The sequence below is a fragment of the Bombus pascuorum genome, chromosome 4, assembly GCF_905332965.1.
Source record: "Bombus pascuorum chromosome 4, iyBomPasc1.1, whole genome shotgun sequence".
Lineage (NCBI taxonomy): Eukaryota > Metazoa > Arthropoda > Insecta > Hymenoptera > Apidae > Bombus > Bombus pascuorum.
The window spans coordinates 17,030,027-17,056,428 of NC_083491.1; the positions used below are offsets into that span (position 1 = coordinate 17,030,027).

Sequence of the window (26,402 nt, forward strand, 5' to 3'; positions counted from 1 at the left end):
CTTAGCATTTTAGGTTATTTGATTATGTTCATTACTGTTCATGATATGACGATTTTATACGCATTATTTTCGTTCACAACACTAATGATCGCTGGCTTTGTATATCTTCTACTGTTTATGTATTCTCGATTGACGGCGATTTCTATTTATTCTAATTAGTATTCATTACCACCGAGTTTAAGGTATTGAATATTTATAAGTACATTAATGTTGCTCTTTCAACTCTGAATAATTTGAAGCGTTGACGCAACGTATGTACCTTTTATAATGTGTGTGCGTAACTCGGTCGATGCTTATCACTACAATAATTTTCTGTAGTGATTTCATTCCCGTGATCTTGTACTTCGTCGGTACAAACGCACTACAGCCTTGCTCCTATTCTTTATGATGCAAATTTTCAGACTTTTGTTTGTCTGCTTGGTAATTTGGTATTCGAAGACGAAGTAAGAATTTGTAACAAGCACTTGACGGATTTGGAGCTGTGGAAAATTCGTGTCGTGTGAAGACAAGTTCGAGAGAAGAAATTAAGATGTGCAGTGTGTGGTAAACGTGCGTGTGACGAAGCGATCGATGAAAGTTCACACAGGTTAAGTATTTAATCTTGCGTGTTGTATCGTCACGCAAGATGCCTTACGTTTCAGTATGCTTTAATATAGTAGTACTTTTCGTAAAAATGATTGCTTGAATTCTTATTACTTGAATTGTTAATTTCTGATCTGTTGTAAACAAGTGTATTCAAACAATCATTTTTATTGTAGTACGATTATATATATATATATATATACTTGCGATTATTATAACACTTGGTCACGTTATAAATTTGTATTATCTTTATTTGCAATTAATTATTATTCCGAGGATTACAACCAATATTTACGTCTTCGCTGGAAAAATTACATCTCGTTATCTCTTTAGTCCAGATAAAATTAGGTTACAGTAGGCTTTTAATTTGTCTTTTATTTGTCATATCGTAATCGATCCTTCATTCTTTCATGTATTGGTATGTTGCTTGCGATACATATGTAAGTGTGACGAATACTGTCTTTTCCTCGATACAAGAATAATATTGGTAAAGCTAAAGCGATAAGAAAAGGTGTTGGGGCAATACAAGTCTTTTCTCGTGGTCGCATTCGTATTCGCTTGTGGTGCAAGATGTTGTCGTTTTTGCTCGTTCGACTTTGTGTGTGGTTGGAGTTATGGATGTGAGTTTTGTGCGTCTGAGAAAACATAAGAAAATTTAATAGGTATCGAAGCATTTAATCGGACTGAACAAACTCTGAGATAACTGTGAAGAGAAATTTAAAAGGAAAATCACAAGATGAATGTGCGTTCAATCTTTACCTTTCGTACTCTAAGGCGCCAGATTACGAAAGGCTGATCGATTGTGCTTTCATTCATCGTGATTGTTTTCTCTTATCTGAAAAGTTGCACATTAATTCAACGTATTCAGCGACACAGTTATGAACGAATTATTTATCGATTCTCGATCGATTTTGGTAACCAGCTGTGCGGCTATGTTAAAGAGCATGTTTTGTGCCGTAGTGTACGTTATCTGTCAAGTATAATCATGAAATACGTAGGGATTTCCAACAAATTTAACGGAAAATAATCATTTACTAAAAATTTTCCATTTGATGGATACTTGATGGAAACATTGTTGTTCAATTTGATTCGAATTTCTCGTTGCGGGTACCGCAGAGATATTGTTGTCATTTTGAACGGTAAATGTTAACAGGTATCTATCGGAAAAACTGCAAGTCAAAAAACAATATTTTATTTAAGATTTATCCGGAAAATTTTATTGGTCAGACGTAATACGATTAAGGATTGAATACATTACTCGCACTGGTAAAAAAGGAAGGGAAAGAGGGGGAAGGTGGTAGACATGTTTGTTATAAATTATCGTTAATGATGTAAGATTTGCTAGAATGTTGCAAATATTATAAAAGTTCTATTAGATGATTAGTAGCAGGATAGTAAATTGTGTTTACTGTTTTGCGCTCGTCTTTGATAAGATGACCTAATTTTTTTAGTCTAATTTTGTAGTTAATCGTTTTTGTTCATGATAGATTAATTATTGAAGAAGCGAGCGTTTCTTGATACGTCGGAATCGTATTTTAGAGTAGACAGTACTAGACTGTACGGAACGAAATGCGAGAAGCCGGTACGAAGCAGGGAAACGTCAATGTGTATCATGTACATATTGTACAATCATTGTTCCTCTGATAATGTTTGCTGCGCAGTGATCATTATTGGAGTAGCAATGTATTGTAGAATGAAATGTCGTACAATGTGTCGTTTCATCGTTATGGACCTAGGACTTACGTATACAAGATGACATAGCTAAATGGGATCATCTAAATACCTGTTTATTGTACGAAAAAACTTGAGAATGAAATTACATTATTTCAAGGCACACGTGCAACAGTGGGAAGAACTTTTTTTAAGTTCATCTTTTTGTCTTTAGAAGATATCAAGGTCATCGGCATGTTAAATAATACTTTTTTGATTTATCAATTGACGCGGTTTTTTTATTTCATATACAAAAGTACTAAAGTATTTATTTACGCGAGAAAATGCATCATCTATAAGATATTTTCATTTTAATTTCATCAAATTTAGTGTACGAAAGACAAGGAAAACAAACACACGAGTATCAACATTGCGTTTTTTCTCTTGTTTTTCGTATGCGCAATTTTATAAAATTAAGGATTAAATATCTCCTAAACTATGCCTTTTCAAGCATAGTACTTTTGTACAGGAAATAAAATACGCATCAGTTAATGGATAAAAGTAGGTTTCATTGAAAAATGTACCAATGACCTTGAATCTCCGCGAGTAAAGAAAGAAACGAACTTGAGAAAAAAATTTATTCCAGCGTTACATTTTACCCTTTGAAATAGCGCAACTTTATCTTGAGAATATTTTTCATACAATAAATAAGGCAGGGGTGATCTTTAGCTGAACCATTCTGTATGTGTTTTCACGGGACAGGAACATCCAAACAAATGAGAGAGATACTCGTATGTCGGTATAGAGAGATGACTAGTAGAGTGGTACGAGTGTTTGCGTGATTGTGGTAAGGACCACGGTGTTTCAGAGTCGATTCTTGGGTATTGTTGCTCGCGATGTGGTCGACGTTACGCCGTCCATTACTCTTTGGTCAGGCACCGGAAATATGAGTGTGGAGTAGAGAAGCAGTTTGCCTGCAGAACTTGCTGTCGTCGTTTCACTCGGCTGGACTCCATGCGGGTACATCAGAAGCGGACTGGTCATCATATGGTACCTTACTGCAGAAGAAGGTTTCCCATCTCGAATCAACAGTTCTCCGTTGTAATTTTCCGGGACTCTCAAGGAGAGACTAAGTGAAGGAGAATTGTTCCATAATACATTTCCCTTCTCTTGTTTCTTACTTATCTCGTGATGCACGTTTTCTCAGTAACCAGAGAAATCAACTATGTTGCGATGCCGAATATGTTTTACGTTGCTCGTTCTCTCAAACACACGAATCCGCGATTGTTTTATAGATGATAGTTTAATTCAATTCGAATACGTATACGTTATTGTTATATTTGTCGTAAATATAAATACGTCTATTTCCTTAGTAATAAACTTAATCGACGTGTTTGTTTTCGAGTTTCTTGCACTTTCGATATCGTGAAAGGTTATTTTGTATTTATTTCAAACTTCTTGTTATTTTTTTTTTCGTTGTATTTGTTGAATTGATCACGTCGGTCAAGTTGGATAAAGTTCAAGCCATTTTGGCTCGTGACACGTTAAACGATGATTTGTAAGTCTCGATAACGTTACTTGAAAGAGAGAGCAAGTAGGTCGTAGATAATAGGATGATGGCTATAAAGCAGTGATTTAAACTTTAATTGCGGGATCAAATGTAATTTTATCTGATATTCCTAACCAATTAGAAATCATAAGACTAATTTTCTTTGTTACATTTGTGTATAAGGAAAAGGAGAACGATTCTAACGACTGTTATTGTAAATGAGACTAAAATTAAAAATTGGCAGCGCGTGTATGATTTTCTTTTGGAAAGTAAATCGTGATTCTTGTCCCGCGAGCAATCGACGCAATAATTGTTAAGTAATTTTGTACGAAAGTAATTGCAGTAAAATATTGTACCAATTAATGTGTTCCGACAACACGTTTATCTGGTAGAATGAACTGTGTACTCGTTTGACAGTTCATGAATGTATAAAGTACATTTAAATTGCAATGTTAGTGTTTGCTACTATAAATCAATATATTGATCGCGTGAAAAACGGAACTATATTGACGAGTTTGAACTACCAGCAGGCAGGGAATGTCTCGTTAAAATCGTTTTGAATAACGCATATCCGCGGCGAGAACTCTTAATCGAAATGCGTCTACGATATAAATTACATATATTGAAATACGAATATCCTAATGGATTCGTTTAAGACTGTCGAGCTTTTCGAACTAACATTAAACGAAAAGGTGGTCGATTCGATTTTTCAAATTCTGTTTACTCACACGTGTGTTCATAAGTGGTCAGAATATACAGCGTTTAGGTGGAATATTCTGCACAGTTTGCATTCTTCGATTGCACGTATTCCAGCTGTGTCATCCAGTGAAGTGGAGCATAAGAAGATATGCAATAAATTATTTGTCATAAAGAATAATTGTTTTTCATCGCTTCTTTTCATTATCCTTCTCCTATCCTCTAATCTCTTTTTAACTTTAAAGTTATTTTACACTTTAAGCGTGATATTAAAAAGAGTTTCTAATCGGAAAACGTAGTTAAATTATTTTTCTTTGAAACTCGCGGACCATTTTGTAAATATATCATTATTTAACGATGATTCGTTCAAAATTTTACGTAATGTTTTTCCATGTTTCTCTTTCTAATACATCACTCGTAACATTATTCAAAGTTTTCGTAAAGAAAGAAGTATGGAATGCCTTCGTTGATCATTTCGCGTATATGTACAATTAGATTTTATTCAATAGCGTTACAAGTTTTTTTTTTTTTTTAATGTAATACACGAACGAGTTCAGACAAAATCTATTAGGGTTCCATCACGCAGTATATGATCACCAGATGTAACCAATCGATTTCTTCTGCAAGAGAGCTATCTTGGATGATCTACTGCTACGGTATTATATTCAAAGGTTGCCACGTAAGTTGTAACGTATCGATGCAGACACCGGACTACGTCGTCGCATATTTTTCGCAAATGAAAAAAGAAGAAAAGGAAGGAGGAAGGATAAAATAGGAAATGAAGCTCTTCTACTATTCAAATGGAGTTGCAGATATCTACAAAACTCTGTATTGTACAACGAAATTTGCGAACTGTTATTTTTCGTCGTTAAGGCTGTACCAGGTGGGTTTCCTTCTGTCAATGTTCGCAACAACGGTCTTCTTCATTTGAATCTATGACTTAGATTTGAAAGCCGATGTTTCATTTCCTTCCTTTTTGTACTTCATTAGTCTTGAAGTTATGATTAACTACGTGTGTGTGCGAGTGTCTGTATACGTATGTATGTATATGTATGTACGTATGTATGGATGTGTATGTATGTACGCGTGTCATGCGTGCGCGTGCGTACAGCTTAAAATGCCAAAAAGAAAACTATCCACCAGTTCATAGGAGTTCCTATAGTGAGTTACCTGAGAATAGTTTTAAAGTAATTTGCACAGTGGTAGGAATAACGACACGGTCTTTTTTCACCAATATATTTGAAAATATTAAACTATATAATAGTCGTTTCAATGACTTAACTAACGAAAGAAATTTAAATTACTTAAGAGATTGTTACATTTATCGAAACGAATCGATTATTCTTTTGTATATTAACTGTTACAGAAATGTGTGTTGCTCGCACAAGTGTGTAATAAAAAATATGTTTTATAAAAGATCGATGTTACGCTTAATTGATAGAATTATTGAAGGAAACGTGTGTTCATTTACGATGATATATGACAATGTATACTGCATGCTGATTCATGGTCTGCCGCGAATTTGAGCTTCATAATCATTATTGTGATGCGGAATAATACATCAATCGAATTGAGAAAAAGAAACGACCTGGCGAAATGCAATTACGATAGATTGTTTTAGGTCTAGGCATATACGTGTGTTGTTATGGGCATACGTTGGGTGAAACTATACAAGGAGGCATTTTTTACGTTGGGTTTAATTAATGAAGTATTACGGTTGTAAAAATGGAAACACTAATAAATGCGATTCATTTTGGAGCAGCATGTAAATAACAACGGCTCAAAGTAAAGAAGACTGCATATAAACACCATTTAAGCGCTTTGCGAGACCGTGGTTGCCTTTTTTTTTGTTTTTGCTTGATCTCGGTACTTCTCCAAATTTCTGAAGCAAAATTTCAGCAAAGTTCTAATACCACGTTATCTAACTTCACATTATGCGTCGTTATTCTCCAAACAAACGTTCATTAATGTTTTGTTCCTCTTTGATTTGTTTCTTTTCGTTTATTGGTTACAATTATGAACCGATGCGGTAAATGCAGATACTGCGTTGAGATACGATTACTATATTTCGCCAGTTGCGAAAGATTACAACCTCGGTATTTTACATCATACTTTGAGTATCGCGTCACGTTACAGCGTAGTGATCCAACGTTCGATCAAAGTGGTAAGAAAGATTTTTGTAATAGAGCGCGCAGTCTTCTTTTTAGAGCGAGCTTCTTAAACCTTGGTCGTATATCGTCCACATGCTTAGCTCGAGCTTTCATTTTCCCATTGTTCGTTGTCGAGAGACGAAACCCGCTTCGAAATAGCCATTGTCGTTCACTTTTTTTGCACTACCATGCAGAGGGAAATCGGGAGAAACAAGATGAATGATTGAAGAGGGAAGAAGGGTGAGAGTCCGAGAGAGCGAGAAGACGCGCGGGAGAGAGGGAGAGAGAGAGAGAGGAAGGAAGGGAGTGCAAAACGAGGTGTAATTCGTCAGGGATGAACGTGAATTTCGACTCTCCCGTTAAAGATAGAGGAGGATAACCCATATGTAAAAAGCCTCCGTGTATGCTTACAGCAAGCCCTATGATGGAGGGTGTCTCTGCCAGCGAGCTGAGATTTCGGTGTGTCATGTGTGGACGTGAATATAGGTCACGATCCTCTCTGACGCGACACTCCAGGTACGAGTGCGGAAGACTCGGATCCAGGTATACTTTCACGTGCACTCTCTGCGGAAAATACTTCTGTCGACCGGATCACCTGAAGCAGCACATCCTCAATATTCATGGTGGATCGGTCACTAAGTAGCTTCCACTTCTCACCGACAATCTTACTTCAAAGATACTCGATCACACGGATTTACGCATCTATCGTAGTTCCAGTTATTCGACTTTCATCGTTTTCTTCGAGCAATCGATTCTCCGTATGTCGGTGTTTTTTTTTTTTTTTTTTTTAATTTATTCGTCTTTTACGATACGAATTCACGTTGCTAGGCCACGTAAATATGTATTAAAGTTGGCAAACGGCGTCTACGTTATTCTTATTCTTTTTTCTTAATAGTTTTAGCTCCTGCTTTTCCATGTTTTCTTCTGTTTTCAATCTATAGATTATTTGCTCTTAGTTCTTTGATTTAAAGCATAATGTATCAATTATCGTACGTTTTCTTTTTGTAATTATTATTTTGGAAATATCCTATTGTCCAAAGGCGAACCAAAGGTAACTTTTGTGATAAAGTTTAAATCGTATGTACAAAAATGTCAATTGTTAATAGCGAGAAGAGTTTTTACTCGTTTCGAGTGTATAATATTTATTGACGACAAAATTTCTCGTTGATCGATTAACGCAAGGAGATTGCCACTCGTGTAATGTTATTAATACGCGAGATTAAATAAAATAACTGGTAATTATACTGTAATTAAGTATACATAAATATCAAGCCATTCGGATTCTAGGTCACGTCACCTAATCTGCACCTACCGAAATAAGTTCGGAATCGTTTGATTTCACTCAAAAAGTAAATTGGAGATGCACATAGTGCGTCTTAATTGTGTTGCTAGTTGATATTTCTGTTAATCTTAGTTAAGAACGTATAAGCTGGTGTACTTAGGTCAAAGTGAATTTCATTCGAGAGAAATTTATGAAATTAACACATTCGCATCGTTTCATTTGCAGTCGAATGGGATGCAGATGCTGGAAAAAAACTCGTAGAATTCTACAAAATTAAATTATGTCTAGAAGATGCTATAAATTTTTCGTCAATGGATGCTTTCAAAAAAAAAATTGTAAGCAAAGTTCTAAATTATTTCACAGTGACCAAGCGTATATTGAAATTTTAAACCCTCGTTCGACTGATACAGGGACATTTCGACTCATCGGTTATCGTCGCCCTATTTTAACGCTATTAATAAACGGAAAACATCGAAGTGACATCGAACAATCAAACGATACGTTGTTTTCCTTCAACGACATAGCCAGAATTATCTGCTGCCTGCAATTACATTATGGAGCAAAGCCCAACGCAAGCTATAACACAATGTACTTTTCCTAAAAGAACTTGTAAACATATTAAATATAGATATAGTTTTTTTTTTTATAATTCATCGAATTTTTATCATGACACTTCTGAGGAGAATTTGAAGTGTTTATTTCTTTTTATAACTCACACGTGCGTCATTCGGGTGCTAGTAAGAGAACCCAATTTAAATATGAGGCATCCGGTGCGAATGTGTTAACGAAGAATCATTATTTAAGTTGTACAAATTGATAAATTTATATAGCATGGGTGCGCGCATGTTATAAACTGCCAAATATTTTTGATTACAAATAATGCCAAATAAATAATATTCCTACCTTTTATTTGTTATTTTTTTTTCTTTTTTTTTTTTTTTTTTTTTAAGATATTTATCAGAATAATACACGTGTAAGTTACAAGTGCATGCAAGTGTGTACGTACGTAACCCACTTAAGTGGACGTTTCATATTTGTTGAATGATATCAGATCAAACGTATATCCAATAGTTCAAGAAGAAGTTATTAATTGCTGGCAATTTTACCGAACGTACTTCATACGGTATTGAATACATCTTGTGTGCACTTTTACTCTTGGATGTGACATACATATACATATAAGAATGTGGTACACGAACAATTCGACTAGAAAAATCAATCTCTTGTAGTGAGGTTAGTACAATACGTATTCAATTGATCGAAGATATACATATTTATGAAATGTTATATTTTCACTACTGGCATGATGCACATCAGAAAGATATTTTTCATCGTGTACAAAAATTGTTTGAATAATACGTAATTTTATTAGATACATATATATATAACTATATATATATTAATGAAATATATAATTTTGAACATGGATTTATACAACGAGAAAATGAACAATATATTGTTATCGTTATCATTATTGCCAGCGTTATCATTACCATTAATGTTATCGTTATCGTTACCGTTATCGTCGTCATCGATGTCGCTGACGTTGAGCATTAAATATAAATATATATATTATTGCTCTGCGAATTTTACAAATTGTTATGAAATTTAAATAAAAAGAAATCTCTGAAAAGAAAGTTTCCTTTGGATCTATAACCTGTACATTTATTATATGTAACAAATATATATATATATAATACTACGTAATATATATATGAAATAAAAGAGAATAAAACGGAAGGGAAAGCGAGATATTTTCACATAAATAATAGGATGAATTTAATTGTGCAAGTATGAAAATTGTTTAAACTTCGTATAACGTTCATACTACCAGTCGTCGCTGTTTTCGCCTACTACTGCGTTTAATTTCACCTGGATTTTAATTGTCATCGAACTCTCGAGCAAGAAATACTCATCTACGAAAGGATATTTGGAGGGTTGGCTTTGCGAGCGCAATATTCTATTCCACAAGGACACTGATATTAAAATCATCTGTGATCGTGATATAAACTGATCATGATCTTTAGACAGCACAGTTTCACTGTCCATATTGAGTCTTCGGGAAGGGACGTCTATCCACATAATATTGAAACAAAATGAAATCTAAGTCTATGCAAAGACAATGCGAGGCCGACCTGCGAGATGTATACCGTTATAGCTGCCTCGTCCCAAATCTTACGCGAGGGTGAGGGTGCCTTGCGTGATATATACTGTATATCTGGCTCGTCCCTAAGCTTACACGAGGGTGAGGCTGCCTCGGGGTGAGCCATCGATTTTCGAATTCTTGGCGAGATAAAAGATGTCTGGCAACTCCTCATTTGTTTCCCCTGCACACGTTTTGAATGACTTTCTTGAATGATTTATTTCGAGAAGGTAACTGCGACTCACCCTGCCCCGCGCATTCTATGTAACGGCAGGGAGCAACTTGAGCGAAGCAGCTATTGGATGAAGCGGTTTCATGGATCTGCCTCATACTGTCTGTATATAGTTTTAGGCATAAAGACAAGGATTTACGTATTCTTAATCAATTATCAATCAAGATCAAATGCTAAATATTAGATCTGTTTGTAGATTATTTCATGGCTCTTCACCGGTTTTCATAAATTCTTATCAATATCGTTATATAATTTGTCAGATCTTTTGCAACATATTTAGACTTTCTGCCGGTATATATCATCCATTTTACAATTAACACGTGTATACAGGGATTATAAGGTCGTATTTATCCCGAGACATTCCACGTATGACAAAGTCACATGATCAAGTTTTTCAAAGGGATTTATCGTAATGTATAGAGAATTTCTATGTTTATGATCCCACGTGAATACCAAAATGGATACCTATATTTCTGGCAATCAATCAATTTCATTCTCCTTATGTGATACTTTCTCCTCTTTGACGTAGTTGCTGCTACAGCTGTAATTTTAAGCTATAGGGGTTATCTACTATTATTCGTTTTATAGGTGTTCTTCTCAAATTCAATGTAACGAAGACTTTTTAAAAAGGACTTTATGCAACATTGTTTTATGTTAGATAGCAAGATGTGACGGTGCTCGCGATTTATTATTTTCAAAACGATTATTTTCGAAGCAGAAATTGTTACAGCCACCCCAAGGGTCGACCTGCTCACAATCAGTCGGAATATCGGATCATGCTTTCGACCGAGCGATATTGATCATAGATACTATGCTATCATAGATGCTATGATCGATTGCCATAGAGTAAAGGCGTGGAGAGAGGGAATTTCCCTACGTGTTAGCCAGCTCGTCAATTGATTGAAGCCGGCAAGCGAGCAATGCACTTCTCTACTAGTGCGAACACGTACAACACGCGCTTGATATTGAGATTTCGAATAGCTTCCTTTGTTCGTCATCTTGGTTCGTTCGATGCACCCGTAGCTTCTACAATATTATGCATTATCCGTTTGAATCCTAAGCAGCGCGATTGCACTGTTTAGAGTTTGTGTCGGAAAATCCGAATACGTTTGAACGATACGGATAATTGACGGTATTTTGTATTTCATTGTTATCTTCTTAATAATTTGTATTGAACAAAACTTGAAATATTTATAAACTAATAGTACGCATATATAATAATACAGATGTATTTCGTAAAAATAACGAATATGACAAGCGCTATCGCACTGTTCGCGATTTTTCGACCCTGTTTTTTCAAAGATCCCTGGGACTCAAACGGTTATATTTTTATGTTTATATTTTCCGGTTAAGTGTGCGTTTTAGAGCGATCAGTGAACGTGACGAAAATAATTATTACAGCATCGGAATTACTTGTTTGCAACGAGCTTTCTTTACCGAGGGTTTCTCTTGTGTCTTTGAGCAGCGCTCGAAGAGAATTTGTGGGAGAATTTTGAGTTTCAACGAAGAGTAAGGAAAGGAAGGATACTTCATCTTCGATGACAAAGGGTCATTTTCCACATTTCTCGCGTCCTTCTTTTCACTTCGCGCTTAACTACAACTTTATATGTAGTGCGATATTCGTTGAATTATCCTTTCGGTAACGCGGTGGAATTACCCAGAACCTTTAAAAGTCGATTAAAAATCTTCTTTGACGTTCAATCCTTGTTACAAATTGGAAAAATAGTTTCTGTTCGTGTCATTTTAGTCGACCATCTTCTTCTCGATGACATTTTTGTTCTTATGCTTTACCGGACATTTGCTCGAGTATCATAAGACATATCGTTATTTATTATTTTACCTACTAACTATCTAGCGGTCGATTATTTGTCAAGTATATAGCGTCCACTTGTCGTTAATCCCTCGTTCTCCGAAATTCTCTCGTCCGTTATTTGACTATTATGTACTATTATGAACGTTGACAGCAGGTTTCTTTTTGCTTTCAACTGCTTCGGTACACAATGTGTACCTCATTGTTCGAAATTTGATCACAGTGGTTAAAGGTGATCTATCCGGTTATTCTCTATCGTAATAATAGTGGAAATTTAGAATAATCCAAAGATTTCTACACAGAATTCCAGCAACAGAAAAAAAGACGGCACAAGAACACGAGAAATGAAGTTGCAGCGAAAGAAAGGAACGCAAACTGAACATTTTTAGAATAGGAAGCTTAGAAATGAGAGCTTTAGGAGAGGAGGGATTCCAATAATGAAAGCGAACAAATCATGAAGATCTGTGGTAGTAGAGACGTCCGTGGCTTCCAGAAATGTCTTCCAAGGGGGCGGATATATCTGCACACGCGGATTCCACGCGCTTTTATTCGAAACAAGGAATGATTCCACCGCAGTCAAAGACAAAGCCACGTGTACTTCTACCGACACCGTAAATATTAGGTGATTCCATAAGTTCGTTCCGCTCTTACCGTGATATTTAGAGAAAAATTTGTCGTAATCATACTCTAGTTCTATAATTTCTTCCCACATAGTTGGCAAAGTCATTTTCGAAGTTATTTTATCACGATGATGCCAGGCTGTATGTGGCAGGGAACGTGGAAAAAATGACGAGAATAATTTGGTTGGGAAACTTTGCTACACCCTTCGCATTCTCCGGATATTGCTCCCTCAAATTAGCGCTTATTTCGTTCGTTACAACATATCTTGGCTTGTAAAAGATTTGACAGTACCAACGTAAAGAATTACCTCGAAAAAATATTTTAACGAGAAGCAACAAAAGTTTTACGGTGTAATAATGTGTTTAGCAAAAAGGTGGAAAGAAGTTACTTTATAGAAGATATTTTCACGCTATATTTACAGATATGTTTCAAATTTTCTTCTAAATACCATAATAAAAAGACGGAACGAATTTATGGGATGATCACACCCTCGAATCTGAACAGAAGTTCGAACGATAGACAGTCTTCATCGTTCGCTCCGTTATTCGCAAACAAGATAGCTGCGACTACCGTAGCTTTTAAGTGTCATAGTTATAGTACTTAGATTAAGTTTTATTCAAATCTTACTAAGAGTCGCGTTTCTTTACTTTTACGTAATACACCCATTTAGGATCATCTCAAACCTTTTGCGATTAAAAAGTAGCAACGATATAACACATGTCGTGTGTTTCTATTGTTTTTTTTATTCCATTTCCTATGCGTGCCTGATTCAGGAAGAATCGATGATTTTTCCTTTGATCCTGTGATTGTCGTAAACATCGAAATTGCAAGTTTCGTTTCATTTCTTTCCGTTTGATTACATTCGATCTTGATTTTAATCAGGACATATTTTAATCTCGCACGTCCCTCCGAGTTTCATCTTCTTTCAGTTCGTCGATTTTTTTATTCGTTCGTGGGCCGATCATACGTGTCATCGCTATTTGTTAAGTATTTGTTAAGAATTTTATCAAATATTCGCTTGTACATGTAAACAAATAAAACAGTATTGGATGCGTCTTCTTTAATTCTTATCCTTGTTTAACAAGTTTCACAGATTCTTATCCTCTTAACACACACGTATACACGCACACTCTACTCTATCTTTCTTTCCCATTTCTCGCTACTATATTCTTTTTGATTCTTGAATGTATACAAAAAAAAGAAAAAAAAGAAAAAGAAAATTGACAAATAAAAAGAATAAAAAAAGCAGCGGGTCGTTCCGGGATGTTTTTGTACTATCGATCGTTCATGACAGCGACGGGTGATGTTTCGGGCGGGAAATTTGTTCGTTCGTAAAAAAATCCTTTATTGGAGAGTTGTTCTTTATTAGCGTTGACGGTTCTAATTAAGAACGGTACACATTCGCTAGGAATTTCTGCAGTTTGAACTGCAGTTAATGAGAAAATACGACTGATTGATTATTAATAATGTTACAGAGCTTTTCGCGGACTCGATATGTGGAGACGACTCGAAAAGAAAATACAATTGCAAATACTGCGGCAAGGGTTTCACTTTTTCCGGTCATTTGAGGAGTCATCAGAAGAGTTTCTGCTATTGGAATCCTAGATCAACGTGTCATCAGTTACAAAAGAGCCGGCCATTTTCCTGCGGCCAATGCGGTGCCTGTTACGCGAAACAATCTCATCTGATTTTCCACGTTAGGCACGACTGTGGTAGAACGCAGAAATGTCCTGTCTGCGGAAAAACCTTTCTTCATAGTAGCAGCTTGCGAAAACATCGACAACGGCCTCCTTGCAATTTCCAAACCCGTTAATCGGCGTACGTAAAGCAAACATTGCCATCGCAGAAAAATTACCATTATATTGTATACTGTCTAGAAGCTGTTTGCTCGTATTCTTTCTTTGCGTACAGTGTAAACCATGCGAAATGTCGCGAACCTGTTCGTCTATAAATATTCGTTAAAAAGGGAAATACTATACGAAAAAAGGAGACGAATCTGTATTAATCCATTAACATGACTCGTCTACATCTTCGTTACTTCGTTTCTTTTATTTGGATTATCTCTGCTCTGTCATGAGTTAGCCGCGCGTCAGCTGATCCGCTGCTCGATATTTCAGGTCTGTTCGTGTCGGAGTGCTTGGACAACGAGTTTCTACTATTCACCGAATCGCATCACCCCTGCTCCGAGCATTGGAATTCCCTAGAAAGAATCGATATACTGTACGAAGAAACGAAAGAAAAGAGGAAAAGATCGGAAGATTTTCGAAAATATTCACACGCGACTCGAAGGTCGTTTTTCTAGGTGTTCGAATTTACTTTATGTTAATAAAGGAAAGTCGATAGAAAATATAAAAGCGATCGTAACATTCACTTTAGAAGCTTTCGCTAATTTTTGGAAATTGTATTATGCGAATAAAAAGAGAAACTTGGGTGATCGGTGGGACAGCGAACAGTCTGGCCAGTTTACTTCTTTCTCGTTTCTTTTCCCTTCCTGTTTTCTTTGTTTTCATTTACTTAACAACGTACACGACTACAATGGGTCTTTTCGTTTCAGTTGTCTTTTAGTTAACTTTTTAGTTATCCTTTAGTTACCCCTTTAATTATCCTTTTGTTACCATTTAGTTACCTCGTTGTTTGATTTTCGTAGAAGCTTTAGTCGTTTTCAGGATCCAACGGGATAGAGATACTTATATGGTGGATTGTGTTACAGGATGTGTCAAGAAGCGAGCAACTACCAGCAGTTTAACACGCCGGAAGAAACAGCAAGCCAGTGAAATCATCGAGAAGTCTGAACGTAACGATAGTTGGGGCTCAGAGGACGACTTTATGCAAATAGATCTGAATGAATGGGACAATGATGGCGATAGTATTACTAGCAACGGACGCGAAAGAAATGACGGTAACGAGGGAAATGAAAATACTAGTAAAAGGAATGAAACAGCCCGGTACAATAAGGAAAACAACAGGAATAATGATGAAAACTGTGAAGGAGATTCTGGTTCGAGTAGTTCGATTACTGATTTAAGTACTAATGAAGGATGGATGCAACCTTTAAATCAATTACCGTCGATACCGATAAATTGCAGGTATTGCGAAAAGACATTTAGCCGCCCAGCAAACTTGGCAAGACACGAGAAAAATAATTGTCTTAAAAATGAGATTGCCAAGTGTCACACAGAAAGAAACGCGAATCCGTTTGTCTGTATGGAATGTGGTGCTCGTTTTAAACACAAAAAAGCTTTGAATTACCATGTACGTCACATGTGCCAGAGAAGTGCCGAGTGTAATATTTGCCATAAAAACTTTACAGGTAGGGTTGTGCCGGCAAGGCATTTAAGAATGTGTCAACAGAAACACATGAAAAAAATTGAATGTGTCAGCGATAATGAAGATCAAAAGGATTTGTTAAATTCTGATAGTTTCGTAATTAGTGAAATTTCTGACGACGATTAATTTATTCTTTGGTATATACTTGTTATACTTGTTTTCTTACACTTACTTATTTACCTCTCGTTTATACAAAAGTGTCAGTAGTAGTATATTTTATTTATACGACCGAATATTTCGAGAACAATAAAGCAGTCGTTAAAAGTGCTGGATATCAAATCGTTACTGAGACATTATACACACGATGAGTCTTTTTACAATATTATTATAAAACTCTTATTTATTTTTTTTATTATTATTGTTGTTATTATTATTACTACTACTATAAAATATTGAAGATTATTCCACGTTTATATTAAATGAGGTATAACAGTTGCATCGAATGTTATTATTATTATTACTTTATAACAATATATATTTCTTATCTTTGCGCAAATTTGAATATTACGCGAATAAAATATTTTCGTTTGTGTCTTGTCTTAATCTCTTGATCTATCGTCGTGTTTTATTGTAATGTCGTTGTTTATTAATTATCAATGCAATTGACCGCTTTTGATCGGTAAGTTACGACTTGTCTCTTTGCATCGACATCCATCAAGACACTGGAAGAAATTTTGCGGCATCAGATTTGCAGCATCACGCGAATGAATATATTAAAATGAATTGACGTTCGTGGAACGAGTGATGTGGAATTTGCGTGTGTGCGCGTGGTTTTGTGTAAATTGATTTTAATAAATAAATCAAGTAACCGAACTCCCGTGATCCATCGTCGTAGAACAGCCCTCGTAACTTTAATACGAAAGAACAGCAGCTAGTCTAATAGAATACATATGCTTGATTTCTAGTTCTCGCCTTTCTTTCCATCTTCCTTTCCTACATATATTTCCTTCTGTTTCTGTAATTCACCGTTAACGATACATATACGATGCGAGGAGGAAAATAAAGTACAAATTGCTCAGAATGTGTACAAAATTGATTGGTTCGATTAGAAAGGAAGTAGCTTGAAGGCGCACGCGTGCGCTTAGATGCTCAGAGCATGGATGAAAATGTGTTTCTCTGCGATGTCGTCAGTTCGTTGGTTCCGTTTTCTTTCTATTAACTTGCAACAAAAATTCGATTCTTTTTCTAGATCCGATGTACGGCCAGTTACACTCGTCGTTTATCCGGGCTGAAATGATAGCAAGGGGATCGATGCGGACCGAAGGTTATCAGCCAAGAAGAAATTTTTCCAACGATCCGAAGGATGAGTCGTTTCTCTACATGGAAAGTGGCTGTCGTCAAGAGCTTGTATCTTCGGTTTCCAGGACACACTGGCCTGACAGTGTCTCCGTTCAAAGTTCCTTACCAAGGAAAAAGTTTTATTGTCCACGATGTAACAGTGGCTACACTAGACTTTCGGACATGAAAACACACTGTCACTTCCAATGTGGTAAGGAGCCGCGATATCAGTGTCCATATTGCACGAAGAAGGCGAAATTCTCTTCGAATATGTATGTTCACGTGCGACGAATGCATAAGGACGAAAAGCTACAAATTATCGACTTGTATAAGCAATTGTCGAGAGTCCGTTATTAACAACCGAATCGGGACGATTATAGCTCAAGTAAAAAGAACGAAAACAAGAGGCGGAGAAGAAAATTAAAAGAATAAGGAGTCGAAGCAAGGATACTACTAAACAGTTGATACATATCTGTGCAATTTATTTAGAAATGTTACTCTATCTCTACTCTAGTTACAGTTATTCCAAGTATTATTAACGCATTTTCCTCCGAACGCATAATTTTCTTCGAACGATAAGGGCGAGAATAAAGCTAACGCGATCATTTTTTCGTAGAGTCGTCTGAAACTGTTGGTTAAGATTAGAACGACGACGACGCCGCCGCCGCCGCCGCTGCCGAGGCCGAAAATGGCATTCATATTTTGATCTTTCATTGAAAATCCCTGACGTGTTAACGCAGAATGCTTTTCAATGATTTTCACTATTGTTCAAAGACGGATCGTTGTTGTCGATTCATCTTGTTTAATGTTTGTTACCGACATACTCTGAATAAAGTACCTTTTCAAAATAACTGTAACATCCCAACGAGTCTCATGTTATTTATGTTTTGTGGGATTTTTATTTGTTCGTTATTTTTCGTTAGCATGATTGTCGTTAAGAAATAGCAATGTCTTCGATTCTTTCTCCGCCGTTTGCGAAAACTCGAACGCGATACGCGCGGCGACGTATCGTTACTCGTCGCAATCCTCATTTTTCGTTTACGAGAAAATATAAGGTACGCGCTTTCTTCCTCCAATTATCGAAAGTTTCGGCCCTCTAATTTTTAAACAGCAAAAACGCTTTTCGTGCTTTATCCATTGCCACATTGTACTGATACCGATCACTGAATTTTTCCAGGTTTCAGACAATTTGCCGCGTCAAGAATGTTATTGAGCGCAGGACAGCGCGGCAGACTTTACAGGAGTTTCATACCGAACAGTAACCAGAGGTACCCCTGCGGCAATTGCACGAGCGTTTTCGGCCAGAAACGAAGTCTCCTTACACACTTGAGATACGAGTGCGGCCAACCACCGCGCTTCAAATGTCCGTACTGTGATTTGATCTCGAAGAAGACATCCAACGTACAGAAGCATATACGACGGAAGCACGAGGGCAATGCGGTCTATGTTCAGGATATTTACCGACTACCAAACCTGGCCGTTTGAGCGATTATCCAGCGATATAGTATCTTTTTTTTTACCAGCTTCGTTCGTACTCTTCTCAGCTATATCTTTCATTTCACGATCTTCTCCTCTGGTTACACTGCGATAGAACGATGTTACTAATATGTGCTGAAAGCTTTCGGTAAAAGTGACAACATGGAGATTTTTCTACCAATCCACCGATGGGAAAAACTTACAAAGAATTCTTCATTCTTTCGTGGATATATGGATCGTAACGATGCAACGTAAGATACACATTGAACCGTATACTTTTTATACAATATTACTTTTAATATTCTTCAGATATCGTCCCTATTTCTTTTTACCTTTCTTCCTTTATCTCTCTTCCTCCTTCGTTCTCGTTCTTTTTATTCTCGTCCTTCCCTTTAGATATGATAACTATAACACTGAGAGCGCGATGGGAAGAGAGAGAGAGGGGGGGAGGGAAATTGATTAGTTTTGCAAACAACGCAACAATTCAACATTTTCGTTCGCCATGCGTGTGCGTCGAGCGTTGAGAATGTATCGTCTACCACAGCGATTTTCAACTAGTTTGCCGCGAGTATTTTTACAACCTTAAATGTTCGATTACTTTCTTTTTCTTTATTATTCATTCAGGGCTACTGACCTCTTATCCCTTAGATCGCCAAACGAAGATATTACAACAGCCGAAAAAACAATTGCCACCCGATGCGAATTCTCTGTCTTGAACCATATCTATCACATTCTTCGACACGTCGCAGAATTTTAGCAATTGCTTTACGTGTGTTGTGAGATGAAAAAGGTTGAAAATCGCTGGTCTACCGTGATCCACGTGCACGTTTTACCAATAAAGAAATTATTTGAATATTGAAAAATGTCACTTCTATCGCCTGCTCGAAACTTGATATTAACCTGAAACGACGATCACTTTAGGCATAATGTTAATCTTAAACGAGAGACGTTTATTCGACATAACGAGCATTTGTTACCAGCTACCAAGCTACCAAGGTATGGAAGCGAAAAGGTTAGGCTGCAAAACTGTACGAGTAATGGGTGCGGAATTGATTATGTTTCGTGTATGTGGTCGTTAAGATTCTATGAATAACCTGTCGTGTATAATCATCGATCATAATCACGATCTCGATCACGTATAGAAACTCGTGAACACATACGGTGGAAGTATGTGACCAATCGATGTCGGTGCGCATCGATTTGAAAGCTCGTTCGAAGAATCAGACTCTATGTTATTTCCTCGTTTAATGTTTCGTTTCGTTAAATCCCACATTTCTAGATCGATCGACAAATCCACGGTACATTCGTTCGTGAATCGTTCAAGGTACATCAACCTACTTCTTTGCAATTTGTTTCTTCTGTTCGCAGACGAGCCGTTTACCTTTGAAGCTCTAATGGATGAACAAGATGCTTCCACGTTCTTCGCTGTGCCACACGTTCGCAACATCAAGTTTCCCTGTCCAAATTGCAGCAGCGTTTTCAACCGGAAGAACAACTTGCAAAAGCATCTCAAGTACGAGTGTGGTCAGTTGCCGAGGTTCAAATGTCCTTATTGCGAGTATTGTTCGAAGAAAACATCCAACGTCCGCGCGCACATCCGGTCCATTCATTTTGGTTCTACCATTTACGTGATCGATCTTAAATCGAGCAGTGTGTAGTTGTTTGAAGGTTGTACTTGCAAGCTCGAACTTGAAATATGGATATTCCTTAAGAGACAACAAGAGATCGAAGGAAATTAGAAAATAAGGACGCGAACCCCTCCTCTGGGGTTAGTTAGAACTGGGGGAGAGTTAGAATACAAATTTTTTACGTTTAAGTTTAATTTTCATATATTTTTGTATAAAGTCGCAATAAAGTTGTTTTTCACGCAAACATAACGCACGCGCGTAAAGAGAGAAGCTCGGAAACGATGGAGTGACATCGTTCAATTCCATTATCGTACGATGCTTGTTGGTGTTTTATTTTTAATCTATCCTTTCCTCGGTATCCTATCCATCGATATGAAATCAGGCGTCCATAGATGGAACGTGTTCGTTGCTCTAGAGCGGACTCTGACGAGTTCCAAACATTTTCTTGCAGATCTGGAACATCTGGGTGGCTTCAAGGTACCGCGCAACGTGATGTCAAGACCAGCGGAATTTCAGGGCCGCAACAAAGACCGATTTCCTTGTCCAAAGTGTGCGAGCACTTTCAACCGGAAGAACAATTTATATTCACACTTAAAGTTCGAGTGTGGCCAATTACCAAGATTCGGTTGTCCGTATTGCGATTATGCGTCAAAGAAATCTTCTAATATACGCGCGCATGTACGTCGAAAGCATCACGGATACAAAGTGTACGTTATCAATGTGTCGCGTAACGCGACCTGTGGCACTGCAACGGAAGATGAAAACTCTGAAAAAATCGAGCGAACCATTTAACAAACGCGTTTCGAATTTGACTATTGCAAGACGTGTCATCTCTCATCACGTTATTCTGCTACCATAATAGTCGAACCCGACTTATAAATCGTTGTACATATGCGCAGAAGTAAACGTTAAGAATATTAAAAGTAAACGTTAACTGTTCTTTTGTAATAGCATTTTGACGTAATTTCGCGATTATCATTTACTATGTACCAACAACTTACCGCCCTTCTTCTTCTATACACCACTTTCGAATAGCGCTGTTTCTGGGTTAGTGAAGTAATTTCATTGTGTAAACAATAAAATACCAAGCTGTTAGTATAATTATGATCATATAGGAGCGGTCTTTTTATTATTTCATCCTTTTCTTCATGGAAGATGTTGCGTCGCGAAAATCGAACATCTCGCATCCTGGCGTGTCATTGACACCCTGTAGATCGACGACCGAAGAAGGTTTGACATCAGCTCCGATTCTTATTTTCCTCTAGTTCCTCTTTGTGTACACAGAGTTCCTGATAGTATGAACCACTCTGACACGGGTGTCGCGTTCTTGTTTTTGTTCCAGGTATAAATTACTGTGTGTTCACCGACGCGGCAGTACACTCGCAAAACCTTCTCCTTCAACGACCAACCCACGGCTTCTCGAGGAACGCTACGATCGTTTCGCCCTCCAATTCTTCGAGAATGATCGTACGGAAGTTCCCTTGTGGCAATTGCACCAGCGTCTTCAGTAGAAAAGGCGGGCTGACCTATCATCAAAAATTCGAGTGCGGTCAGAAGCCACGATTCAACTGTCCGTATTGCAACTATTGCGCTAGACACATCTCGAATGCTCGACGACACGTTCGCAAATGTCACCCAGGAAGAGAAGTGTACACCGTAGATCTTTGCCAGTTGCAACAGCACGTTGCTTGAGATTACGCTCGTCTAAGATTCGAAAATTCGTGCACGGAAGGGTACGGAGAAAGGAAGAAGAAACTCGGCAAGAAGCCGGCGATCGTAAAATCTGAATCGACTAGACGCGATGAATGCGACGAACGAATGCATTCTCAAGTGAAATTTTCTTTATTGTTTTATAACATCCTTGTTTTGGACATTATCGTCGTCATTGTCGGCATCGTCATCGTCGTCTCGTAGAACGGTACTGATCGATGCTCCTGTAAAAGAAAAGTGTTCAAATCGTACGTCATAAATAAACTAGTATCGAATCGATTCGTTTCAACAGGCATTGTACCAGGCCGTTCGAATTAATACCGAAAACGATTATGTTATTCACGATGGTTCCGAAAAAATTTGCTTTACTTCTCACAAGGGGAAAGAAAGAAAAGACGTGGGAACGCGTAAAGGTGTAGCATCTACGCGAGTACGATTGGGACAATCTTTTCCTATTTTAATGTCGCACTTGCTACGTTAGACTTGCGACGTTTCAGAATTGATCGCGATTTTCTTTCCTTTTTTTTCTAGGGGTTCCAAGCATCTGGTCGCGCGTTACGCTTTGTCGGCAGAAACTACCTTCTGAGAAGAAGAATCTTGACAAACAGATGATTGGAGCCGGATGCGTACACGTACGCGAGAGTAGCCAGTATCGAATGAGAAATTTTGTCTTCGACGAAATATGAAAATTCGTAGCCTTGCATTTTTTGTGGGTCTCGACGAGTAATCGATCAAGAAGCGTACAGTATCGACCGCATTCGTAAATGGAACGTTTAATTTATCGTGATACGGTTTAGAGAAACAGAAAGTGCCATGTATGTTCGACACATCGTATTTGCAACATATTTGCAAACACCGAGCAAGATTTTCATAAATATATGAAATGATACCTTATTTGCTAGTTACGTTTATTGGCAAAGGGATATATATATATCCCTTATATATATATTTGTGGTAATATATATAAATATATATATATAAATATAATATATATAAATATATATATAAATATATATATTATATTTATATATATTTATATTTATTATATTTATGTATATATTTTATATTTATTATATTTATATATTTTTTATATTTATTATATATATATTTATTTATTTATTTATATATCCAATTCCCATCTTTTCCTTTTGTGATTATCAAATGTACCTCGTTGATGACTGGTTTGACGACAAACAAAACCTTCACCGAACCCTGTAAGCGAACTTGAAATTACTTATCGAACCGTATTAAAAAACCGACGGTTGACCAGACGAACTCAATTTGTGACGAGATTCTTGTGTTGTTTTTGTTTCAGAGTATTTACAATCGGCAGATTTTGAGTATGTTTTGGCTGACCGGAAAAGACGTCGACCTTACCAGAGGACCAGGATTTCGGTAAACCGATATGTGGAGAAGCAAAAGTTTCCTTGTCCGACTTGCCCAAGTGTCTTCAGCCATAAGAACAATCTCTACTATCATTCCAAATTCGAGTGCGGCCAGTTACCGCGATTTAATTGTCCCTATTGTGTATATAGGACGAAACACGTGTCTAATGTGCGTGCTCACGTGCGTAGAAAGCATCCTGGTCATAACGTGTACGCTATCGACGTCTGTAAAATTTTGGGAGTATAAATATACTACGTGGCACTAGTTTCAACACGCTTGCCTGTGTTCTCAGGGCGTAATCGTAATGCAATTGTAATTGTTACGACGTTCCAAATGACGATAACGACGATACTGACGACAATGACACCTTTTCGATTACCGTTGGTATTGGATGTTTAGAAAACTCGTAGAATTTCTTAACGTATCCTCAGACGCACCCTACTATTATCATTATCTGATTGTATAATATAATATATTACTTGTTCTTGCATCATACTAGATGTACGAAACAGGTCGAATTATTTTCCGAACATTTGCAGATTAAATATCGTTAAAATTCGTTTTTTATACTCGATAATCAAAAGTAATATTAACCTGATTAAAGTATACCCGACTGCTATTTTTTTTAATCCTAATTCGCAACGAACGTAGCGTATTATATTTATATGTACTTATATTTATAAAAGTATTTTTAAATGTATGATGTACTTCCAAATGAATCATGTACTACTAATTGAGTTATGAAGAATTTTATAAAGATCGGTTTTTAATTCTGTCGTCTTCAATATAGATTGCGCTTGTTCCACACAATTTTGTTTCTTTTCCTTTGTCCGGAGCATTAACAGTCGTGCTCTGTTGTCCCTTTCTTCTTTCCCCTACTCATGTTATTGTTTTACCTTCAGCTTGTGCCGTCATATCGAAAGGATGGACATTTTTGGATCTGGAGACGGTAGCGAAACGAAGTAAAGTCGTCTCGTCGATCCATGGATCTAAACTTGTGCGCAAAATGTTACTTCAACACGTACGAAATGCTCTGTAACGAATGCGAAAGATAATAGTACGAAGCAGAAAATCGCAACCACTCGACTCATTCATACGTTGCATTCTTTTTCCAAATTTTCAACAAATTGCGTTCATTTAATTGTTATATATTGTGATATGTAGTAGCGCTTCGGTGAAGCAAGTATGTTCGTGAAACGGAAACGATTCTCCTAGCCGCAAGCGTCGCGAGCGGCTTAGTTGTTAGATGTTTGGAATTGAAAAACGTTGAGCGTTTACGAGAATTAACCGTAAGAACGTCTGCATTTTCCAGAAGAGGTACCAAGTCCGATCGAGAATTATGGGTGGAATCGAGCGGTGGCAAATTGTAAGGCGACTACACATCCTCGGGCTCGACACAAAGTGCTGCACATTTGCCCAAAATGTGGCAGGCCTTTCAACTGGCGATACAATCTGCAGCACCATTTGAAGTACGCGTGTGGACAATTACCGCGATTCAACTGTCCATATTGTGCTTATAGGACTAAACACACATCGAACGTTAGAGCCCATGTGCGTAGAAAGCATCCGGATAAAGAAGTCTACGTTGTCGATCTAATGAGCGCGCAACATTAAACCGTGACTAGGACGCAGCGTATATTCTCGCGAAATTGCGAATCGATAGCCGGTCGAATCTACAATAAAACAGCTGTCAGCCCAACACTCGTCCTTTGAAAAGTCCTTGTGTGCATGCTCCCTCGCCTACCTATCGTATATTGTGATTAAACGCAATTGATGTGTATGTACATCGAAATTTATTGTTAGAGAAACGTTGATCGAACCCGTCATTTTATACGAAAAGTGACTCGATACGAAGGAATATCGTTCCTGCTAATGTTTCATGCAGTTACGTGAACGCGATGTCATAAACCAAGAATGAAAGAACGATATTTATGTTTTTTTCAGAGGCAAACTACTTAGTACCGCACCAGAGGCAGAAGAAAGTTCGTTGGTCGTATTCGCCGACCAGAGGAGGCACGTTTTCGCGAACGAAAGAACAGTTCGGGCAAAAGTTTCCTTGCGGAAATTGTCACAGCGTATTCAGCAGAATGCACAATCTTCAATATCATTTGAAGTTCGAGTGCGGACAATTGCCGCGTTTTAATTGTCCTTATTGTGTGTATAGAACGAAACATCCTTGGAATGTGCGAGCCCACGTGCGCAGAATTCACCCTGGCAACGAAGTTTACGTTATAGATATAAGCAAAACTGGTCAACTTCTATGATTTTTGTAGCGCATACCCGTTCTGTTATTTTCAGGGAAAAAATATATTTATCTATCTCTATTTTTCGTCTCTTTGCGATGTGAGCTTCTTAGGTTCAAAGGAATTACTCTTATGCGAATCAATTTGCCATTGGTTCACGTTTGACAAACATTTGCGAACTAAGTTTTTACCATTTATAACGCTTCTTCCACTGTATTTTTGTGCTTGAGAAAAGCTAATATTTGCTGAGACCTCCTTTTCTCTCTCTCTCTGTCTATCTGTCTTTGTCTCTCCCTCTCTCTCTCTCTTTCTCTCCCTCTTTCTCTCTCCTGTCACTTGTTTCACTATGTTACGAATTAATTTATCTTTTGTATATAATGTTTTTTTTAAAGTAGTCAAGTGTTTACAGCGATATTATTAATGTTAAGGAATTGCGAAGCGAAAAGAATACATAGGTCGCGTCGATTGGAAAGTATGAAATTTTTTCTCGTTTAAGATGGAGACGAAAAGTCGACATAGTCGAAAGTCATTTGGTTGACCTTTTCTGTTCACAGGTGTTCAATGTCCGGTATCGAATTGTACGTGTTACTGTGATGGACCTCGTTGCATCTACGATCACTATCGAAACGAACGAAGCGA

General features: G+C 37.3%; 1 protein-coding gene across 14 annotated transcripts in view; it reads left to right on the forward strand.

Annotated features, from left to right (window-relative positions):
* Nucleotides 1-26,402, forward strand: part of LOC132906332 (longitudinals lacking protein-like) — an 87,980-nt gene that overhangs the window by 20,018 nt on the left and 41,560 nt on the right. Inside the window, exons 7-8 of one of the 14 annotated variants that reach the window (XM_060958432.1) lie at nucleotides 20,165-20,320; nucleotides 20,876-21,293. The exons of 11 other annotated variants lie outside the window; for them this stretch is intronic. In XM_060958432.1, coding sequence (XP_060814415.1) covers nucleotides 20,165-20,320; nucleotides 20,876-21,216 — 497 coding nt within the window. In that variant the 3' untranslated portion in view covers nucleotides 21,217-21,293. Of the gene's footprint in view, nucleotides 1-15,425; nucleotides 16,856-17,231; nucleotides 17,532-18,497; nucleotides 19,660-20,164; nucleotides 20,321-20,875; nucleotides 21,294-26,402 lie in introns of those variants that run through there. 2 more of the 14 variants (XM_060958430.1, XM_060958428.1) reach the window with 2 other exon arrangements.